General features: G+C 44.5%; 1 protein-coding gene across 1 annotated transcript in view; it reads left to right on the forward strand.

Moving 5' to 3' along the window:
• Positions 1 to 841: 841 nt before the first annotated feature.
• Positions 842 to 9433, forward strand: part of LOC105812639 (chromosome unknown open reading frame, human C4orf22) — a 15630-nt gene continuing 7038 nt past the window's right edge. The window contains 1 exon segment of the mRNA XM_012647142.1: positions 842 to 952. Coding sequence (XP_012502596.1) covers positions 842 to 952 — 111 coding nt within the window.

Here is a 9433-nt window from a genome sequence, read left to right on the forward strand (position 1 = left end):
GTAAAGGCTCAGCTACTATGTCTTAATTCCCGAGGATGGTTTGTAAAATATTAAAATCCAACACTGGGCTCCCTAAAAGTTTTTCCAGGTGCCATGGTGAATTATTTTCAGCCCATGTCTTAAAAACGCAAAACTTTGCTCTAAAAGAAAACAAAAATTTGTAGGAAAGGCCTTTACTTAATAACTTTTCACCGATATTTTACCCTTTAAAAAAGGGCAGCTTGAACAAACCAAACATTTTTCACCGTGTGCTTACTGAAATTTAAACAGTACAGAGAACCTGGGGCCAAAAGAAGTCTTCGAAGATTTTTCCACTGTGTTTGTCTCCTTTGGAAATTTCATAAAGTGTTTCTCATTCCCACACGTTAGCAATAATCTGCCTTTCATTTATACGTTTTTAAACTAATTGAACAAACAAGTAGTTTGTCATTGGCTTTGGTCACGGGGCCATTTCCACAGACTTGTTTCTGAGGCCCTCTTCTTGCAAAATACCTGCGTGTTTTCGTCTCGTTTTGGAACGCGCCTGGGAGTCCATCCGTCCCGTTTTGTCTAAACGCCCCGGCAGCGTCGCGAGTTTTAATTCTGGGTCGCAGTCGGCCGCGCTCGCGCCGCTCCGCATTTCGCGGGGGCCCGAGGCAGGTGAGTGGTAGCGGCCACACCCGAGCGTCTGGTGAGTTATTCGAGACGGCGGTTCGCCACTTCGGCGGAGTCCGGAACTCAGTCACGAAGCACGAACGCCCGAGTTCGAGACCCGCGTCGCCGGCGCGGAGCCGAGTGGGCGGAGCCGAGTGGGCGGAGCCTCCGCGCTCGCGCCTCCGTCGCTAGGGACGCGGCGGCCGCCATGGATCGGGAGGAGGGGCTGACGGCCGTGGACAATGTGGTCACGAAGTTCAACACCTACGAGGATTTCCTCGACTCGCAGATCACGACGGTGGACCTGTACTACCTGGAGGTAGGCGAGGGCGGCGGCGTGTCAGAGCGGCCGCCGCCTGGAGCGCCCTCGGGGCCGCCTAGAGCGCCCTCGGGGGCCGCCCGGCGTCTCGGCGGCGCGGCGCGCTCGCCCCCTGGCGGCCGGCGGCGCGTGTCCGGCTCCGCGGTACCCGGATGGCGGCGCCGAGACGGCGACTCGCGGGGGGCCTTCCCGCCCCGCGCTGCCTCGCTTCACACAGAATTTGGTCCCCTCGTGTCGCCCAGCGCGGCGGGAACGCGCGCTGCGGCCTTGAATGTCACCAGCTCGGCCTCGCCTGCCCCGTCCCGGGCCGCGCCCTTTCCGAAGTCCTTCCCGGTGAGGACGGAGGCGCGGGACGGACACGCTGCTCCTCTTCCTCGGCCACTGTGTGTCCAGGAACAGAAACCGGTTCCAGGACAGGTGGCGACACTAACCCTGTGTATTTGGGGCTGTCTTGGGCATTGGGTGTCACAGCCTCACGCCTCACGCTGCCTGACTCAGGAAGGCTTTACCTACCTGTGCGAATTCCAGGTAGCTGCGCAGGTGCGCGGGCCGCGCTCCCGCGTCACCGATGATGGTCACGGCTGATGCGGGTGACAAAAATGCAAAAAAAAAAAAAAAAAAAAGGCGCGAAACTGGATCTAATGGGTTGCTGTCTTGTGCCCAGCAATCCACCCCTCCCGATTATCCGCGCCGGAGGAGGTGGGAGTCAGAGGTGTGGTCCCCTTGCCAGGAAAACTCGGACTGGCGGGAAAACAGGCTTCTGGTCCTGGGAAGCTGGGAGGGGGATGGCGGGTCCCAAAGCCCCGGTGGATTCCCAGCCAGACTCCGTTGGAGGCCTCAGACTCCCTTGGAGGCCTCGGCCTCCTCCCAGGACCCAGAGCTGCCCCCTCTCTGTTTGGACCAGAGAGAACTAACCCACTTGCAAACCTGGGAAGGATTTGAGTCCGGCTGCCAAACTTATATGCAACAATGCAGCTGCACTTTAGTGGATTAACATTTTTGAACTCCAAAAGTCAGGTTAGAGCGAGGTTTCACTTAAATGTGGATTATAAGTTTCACAAGTGCTTATTCTGCAAAACACATTCATGCGCTAGCTATGAAAATAATGTTAAGGGAACAGAAACATCTAATTCTAGCCCTATCTCTGCTACTAATAAGTTGTGTGACTTCGGACAAATAATTTGATCTTTCTGGAATTATCTGTTAAAAAATAAATGCAGGTTGTATTTCCAATATAGCTCCTGGCTTGAAATACAATTTTTTAAAATTTTTTTATACAGATGATATGTTTGAAGTTATGAAAGTGAGTATGATGCCTTGCATTTAGGACATTGAAGGGAAGGGGAAAAGTAATCCTGCCAAACCATGCTTTTGCATCCAAATTTTTGAATGTTTAAATAAACAAAAATGAAATACAGACAATAAACATCTTGATAGAATAAAATCACCTTTGTAGCACATGTGGAAGATTGGGAAACTTAAGCCTAGCATCACTGAGGGAGATTTCAATATTTTTTAAGGCACAGTTTTTCCTCTGAGTTAGGAATAAAAAATTAATGTTGATTAGAAATTAACCATGAGAAATTAATACTTGTGTTTCATGAGTCAGAACTTTAAGGGTCTCCAAAATGAAAGATGGTGACTATATTTGGGGGAATGATAAAGAAATTTACTTTTTAATTTGGCATTGGTTAGGCTTATTCTTATTATACTTTCATAAACAATGAGATGAAGATTTAGTTGACTAATGATAATAAGGCAAGCGTATTTATTATTGGGTTGGTTAATGACAGCTTTTAAAGTGCTGTTAGCTCCAGAGAACTACATTCTCAAATATTTTCTGTGGATGCAAGTTAATTGCTAACTAAGGTCACACAGAAACAAATAGACTCTTCATAATTCCTTCAGTAGTATGGCAGGCATGTTTCATGAATCATGGATCGTGCTATGGGAGGTGATCCTTTCTCTCTTTTCCTTTTTCAGTAATTGACTTTTGTTTGAAAGATGCAAAGTTTTTAAACATCTTATTTTAATTGACAAAATTATAAATGGTTATCATGTACCACATGATGTTCTGAAAGACATACACATTGTAGAAAGGCTAGATTGAGCTAATTAACACGTATTACCTCACATAATCATCATTTTTGTTGTGGGAACACTTGAAGTCTGCCCTCTTGATATTTTTTAAGAATACAGTATATTGTTTTTAACTGTAGTCACAATGTTATATAATAGAGCTCTTGAACTTTTTTGAATGGAATAAAGTTTAAACAGTAAATTATTAACAGAGATAGCATATTGTGGTCAGTAGAGCAGTCATGAGATTTTGGTTCTAATTCTGCAATATTGTGTTTTTAATCCACTTGAAATTCCATTTTTTTTTTTTTACCTGCAAAGTGAAAGGGCTGGACTAAATTACATTCAAGGTCCTTTATGTCTGTAAAATTGTATGAGTCAGCTATATTTCCTTCTACTCCCATGCATTCATGTATTTATCCAACCACCTGTTTAGTTAATAATCCTTCACCAAGTGTCTACTGTAATAGAAACTGCCTTAATTGCTAGCAGTTTAAGGAAGAATCCGTTCTACATTCGACCTCAGTAACCTGACTTTAGTATAGTGCTTACATCCAGTCTAAGTTTCGTTTTTTCAGCAAACATTTTACAAGCATTTTCTATCTTTCAGGTACCCTTTTATTATGTAGCATATTCTTCTACTGCCAAAAATTTCAATTAATTTCCATAAAAAAATTAGTCTCAATGATTCACATACAAAATAGCCGTATTCTCCGTGCTGGATCCATTCTCTACCCTTCTCCAGCTGTAGGTGTGCCCCTGGAAGGTGACCTCCAGGATCATGAATCATGTCCCTTTGGCTTTGGATTGGTTTCAGCCAATAGAAGACACCAGCAGGAGATCAGAGAGCTGGAAGAAAGTGGTTAGAGGATTTATTCCCTGTCATCTTCCTCCTGGCTGTAGTTTAGAAGTGGCTACGTTCCTTAGGTTTGGCCAACTTCTCATCCCATCAGCTATAACGCTCTTTCAAGGGTCTGGCAGTGCTCATAGTTCTAGAAATTGCTTCCTCTCCTATCTCCTTTTATGCCTAATGGTGTTAATGGCTTTCCACTGTTGCTAGGGCAAGGATGCTTCGCCATCCCATGCTGGTTTTCATTAATTTTGCCCGTATCTTCGTAAATAGTGCTTTTATTCTTTTTAGTCATCCCTTTTAAGTTTGCCAACTATGTGCTGCATTAACCCTGACCTCTGTATAATCATTTAACGTCTGAGACCATGATAAGTACACAAATAGTATATGACTATAACCGTAATACATTTTATATGATACTTGGTTAGGAAGAAAGGGAAGTATGGGAAAGAATAAAGAAGGACACTAGTTAATTATTTGGTGAGCTAGAGAGAGGTAACGTGGTTCAGAAGAATAAAAGAAGCTTTTCATTTTATATCCACTGAGCTTTGCTTGTTTTACTACATAGCTATAAAACATTAAAAGAAATTTATCACAGTTTCAGCAATTAAATTTATTTCTGCTAACCCAAATAATATTTATTCTGGGAGCTAGTACCATCTAATTTAATTAACCTAATCCCCTATATCAGTATACAAATAGCTGAAAAGTTTTGGCAAATTTATTATACTATAATTTTCCAGGTTCTTTTTGGTAATCATTCCATTAAATAAACACAGTGCCTTCATTTCGAGGGCTGCTTATGATCCCTGGAGAAATAAAATTTCTAATTAAATTGCTTTTCTCAGATAAGGGATCAAAGAGTGTTAGAATTATTTGCAAATGTCCCTAGTGGATCCCAGGCATGGCTAAATTATTTATAGAGGTAAGCCACATGGAGTTTTACTTAGAGCATTATTTTCCCATTTAGAAAATAGAAATCAATAAATCATATGAATTAAACCTTTTGGATATATTTAAAAATATTTTTGGCAGGGGCCAGGCATGGTGGCTGTTGACTGTAATCCCAGCAATTTGGGAGGCTGAGGTGGAAGGATCACTTGAAGCCCAGGAGTTCAAGAGCAGTCTGGGCAACCCAGTGAGACCCCACCTCTACAAAATATAGAAATAATTAACTGAACTTGGTGGCACATGCCAGTAGTCCCAGTTACTCAAGAGGCTGGGGCAGAAGGATCACTTGAGCCCAGGAGTTTGAGGCTGCAATGCCCTCCGATGATGCCACTGCACTCCAGCCTGGGCAACAGAGCAAGACCCTGTCCTAACAAAAATAAAATAAAATAAAATAATTTGGCATTTATTGATTAGGTGAGACCCTAGGGAAAATCCAGTAACATAATCTACTATGATTATACAATAAGCCAACTAACAAATGAGCATTGTATTTTTCCCATTATTTATTGCATCAAGGTACATAATGAATACTGTATGAAAAATCTTAATTCATATATTTTAGAATCAGCTACAGTCTTTTGTTTATTCAGTGGAAGAAAATTGGCATGCTCTGAAAAGGAATTCTATATTTTTCTTTCAGTAGGTTTGCAGCAGCGCTTCTCCCTAAATAAAAATGTTTGGTTTCCTCATGGACATGAATGTTTTTGATCAGGGGTGAAACTCAGCCAAGAATGCTATATCCCTAATACATCTAAAATTTTATCATAATGGTATAATTAAAATTCCTCGAGACTAATATCCTCCTCAGTGTCTCAACTGTGTCTCAAACAACTCCCTAAAATCTATATTCTACATATTTATATTAAATTCCATTAAACTTTTATTAAACTGATTTCCACAGCTATTGATGGGATAAGACAAGAGCGTAAGTGGGGAGAGTTCCCAAGGAGAGTGTGTAGAGTGAGACAAGAAAGGAGTGAGACAAGAGAACAACCCTCACTCAAGGCAGGGGCTGGAGCTTGTGCTCACAAAGCAGAAGGAGAAAGGGGTAAGAAAAGGAGGAGGGAATCAGGGAGAACAGGACATTCCAGAAGCTAAGAGCAGCTGCACGCAAAACCAAAAACCCATGAATGACATTTACACAAAAATAGGTGAGAGTGAATCCCAACATAAAGGCGGTTGGGGAGAAACCATCAGCAGCCGTAACACTTCTACGGTATCAACATCTGTGCAGGAGAAAACCAGAACAAAACAACGGGGCAATGCCAACAAACCTAGTGTATTACAGAAAGAGGACAACAGCAGGAAAGTCAGGCAACGCGTCCCAGCCCAAGGCTGCCTCCCAGCAAGGGGTCTGGAGAGGCCAGGTGCCAGTGCAGGCCATAGGCAGCGGAGAGTCCTATGTCCACCGAGAATCAGCTCCCGCTGTGCCGTTGGGTTCTGGCAGAGACGGAGCAGCTGGTCGTGGAAACTCCAGGGGACTATGCAGTCAGAACTGCCCAGGATGAGCTGAGTTTTTTCAGGTCCACCGAGTCACAAGATCGGGCAGGCCCAGCAACGAGTCATCGTCACATGGAAGTGTGGCACCTCTGGGATGAGGCACGACAGGAACACAGTGTTGTGTTAGCTGCGTGAGCAAGAGCCTAGAGCCCAGGTTTTCTGCAACTACTGGATGTGCACCTTTCTCTCCGCTCACACCTGTGGCTGTAAGCAGACTCTCTTACGACTGGCTCATGGAAAAGGAAAAAGTCCAAATTTGGTCTATAAAGAGCCGTTTGGTGCGTGGTTCCAGGCTGAAAATGGACAGCACCTGCGTTATGTCCTCACTCAGGCAAGGCCTCCAAAAACTGCGGTAAGAGAACATTCTTCCAAAGGTCGTCCACTTTGTGTGCACGGAGCAGTGCCCACGGTTAGAACACGTAGGCAGTGGCCAGTGTCAGGATGTGAGAATTTGACGAGGCTCTTCAAATTCTGCAGGAGATCTTCTGCATTCCACACAGACCCCTCCTTGCCCCTCATTGTGCAGCAGCAACTCAATTTCCTGTTGATAATTAGGCTTGACACCCCAGCCAGCATCGTAACTGCCGCCTTTGCTTGTTGATTCACTGGCCCAAAGCAGCCAGACAGCAGTCTCCACTTCCATTCTAGTGGAATCATTGTGCCCGTGTGGAATCGTTCCTCCTTCGGGAACTGAGACTGGTAGAACGGCAGATCCCCAAATTGTGGTAAGAAGAAGCAAAATTTCGATAATGGATTAGTAGGAATAATAATGGGAAGAGCTGATATGATTTCTACACCTGCAAATCCTGGTTATGGAAGAGACAGCACCATAGGTCACTTGCTGATGTGTAGTCTATAAAGCATCCTGCAGGACATTGCCCCAGGCTCACAGGTGTTACCACTTAGTGTTGTAACTGGGCCTTTGAGAAGTCATCTCGCTGTCCTATCAAGCCTGGTACTTGAGGCTGACGGGATCGTGGTAAGGCCCGTGAATTGCATGAGTGTGAAGCAATTGCCATGCCTTGGTTGCTGTACATGAGTTCCATAGCCAGAAGCAAAGTTGTGTGGGATACCAAGATGGTGAATATGGCAATCCGGAAGTCCACAGGTGGCGGTTTCAGCACTGTTGTGCACGGAAAAGGCAAATCTGTCCAGAATAAGTATCTCTGTTCTAGTGAGAACAAAGTTCTGACCCTTTCCCGATGGGAGTGGTCCTGTGTAATTAACTTGCTACCAAAGTGTCCAGTTAATTCTTTTTTTTTTTTTTTTTTTTGAGACAGAGTCTCACTGTGTTGCCCTGGCTAGAGTGCAGTGGCGTCATCCTAGCTCACAGCAACCTCAAACTCCTGGGCTCAAGCGATCCTCCTGCCTCAGCCTCCCGAGTAGCTGGGACTACAGGCATGCGCCACCATGGCCGGCTAATTTTTTTTCTATGTATTTTTAGTTGCCTTATTAATTTCTTTCTATTTTTAGTAGAGACGGGACCTCGCTCTTGCTCAGGCAGGTCTCGAACTCCTGAGCTCAAACGATCCGCCCGCCTCGGCCTCCCAGAGAGCTAGGATTACAGGCGTGAGCCACCACGTTCGGCCTCCAGCTAATTCTTAAGCCCTGAGCTCATCATTTTCTTTCTCCAAGGCCTCCCGGCATGCTTAGAAACAACCAATCTTACTATACTTCTTATTTCCACAAAAATGTCCTGTAGCATCTGTTACGGGCTGAATTTTGTCATCCCCAAATTCATCTGTCGAAATCCCGCAAGTGCTTCAGAGTGTGACTGTATTTGGAGACGGGGCCTTCAAAGAGGTGATCCAGGTGAAACGAGGTCGTAGGGGTGGGCTCTAATTCAATATGACTGGCGTCCTCACAAGAAGAGGAAATTAGGATGCGCTCTGAGGCACAACCACGTGAACACACAGCGCGAGCACGGCCGTCTGCTAGCCAAGAAGAAAATCCTTAGAATAAACTCAACCTGCAAACGCCTTGATCTTGGACCTTCAGAACTGGAGAAAATAAATTTCTGTGGTTCGAGCCACCCAGTCTGTGGTATTTTCTTACGGCAGCCCTGGCAAACTAATGCAGCAGCAAACACATATTTTCCTAAAACCTGGTCTTTATTGCAGGTGTCTAAAGATGGTAAACTATGTAACTTTTGCTTCTTCATCCCACAGACCACACACACACACACACACACACACACACACGCACACACTTTTTAATAGAGATTTGAATGAGGTCTTATACAATGTGAGAGCTGTTTATGCAGTTTGCCAAAGACTGTTTCTTTGGCATCTCGCGCTAGAGCGTGAAGTCAAACCGAAACCTGCAAGGATGAGCCGGAATCTATGAGGACAGACTGAAAGCTGTGTTGGGCTCTCACCTCTTCTACCCCCTGATTTCAATGATGGGGCCTTCTGCAAGAGAAGCTGGCACCTTTAGTCACAGAGGTAAACATGCACCTGGCCCAGAAGTTGGAGAAGCTCAAGGAAGAGATCCTGCAAAAGCTAAAACTATTTGGCTTCTACTTCGTGTCGGCCTTCTAAATATGTTACACATGTCTCTTGTTTTTTCAGCAGATCATGCCATTTATTGCGATATAGATTGTCAGCGAGTGTAAAATGATCTAAATGATTTCGTGTAACCCAGGTAAGGTACACAGGAATGCACAATTCACTTGGCATACAAAATAAATTCAGCGACTTTATAAAATTCTCTCTTGACCACAAGGAATTTATATTCTGGTAGAAGAGTCTCACAATCTCACTAAGCTGAGGGTGTTTCCTGTAAACGCACGTTTAGTAATATATGTAAGAAAATTCATACTCAAATGATCTCACTTTTGTAAATCAAACCTCAAATCTGCATTGCTTTTTCTATTAAAGATCAATTCCACTAGGGGGAGGCATTTGCTCAGTTTTGTGGTTCACGCTAACAGATGTAAGAAATAGAGACATCTATTAAGCAGGGGAACGTTTCAGAAACAAGGCCAACAGCCTTGGGTCTTCCAAGGCATACTGCTTCGCGTTGTAATAGCTTGGCCAATGTATACACATTGCTGCGTGGAATTCAGTATTTGCTTTTAATGTTTAGCAGAGGAAATTGGC

This window comes from Propithecus coquereli, unplaced genomic scaffold (genome assembly GCF_000956105.1).
Source record: "Propithecus coquereli isolate 6110/MARCELLA unplaced genomic scaffold, Pcoq_1.0 Scaffold26, whole genome shotgun sequence".
In the NCBI taxonomy this organism is placed as follows: domain Eukaryota; kingdom Metazoa; phylum Chordata; class Mammalia; order Primates; family Indriidae; genus Propithecus; species Propithecus coquereli.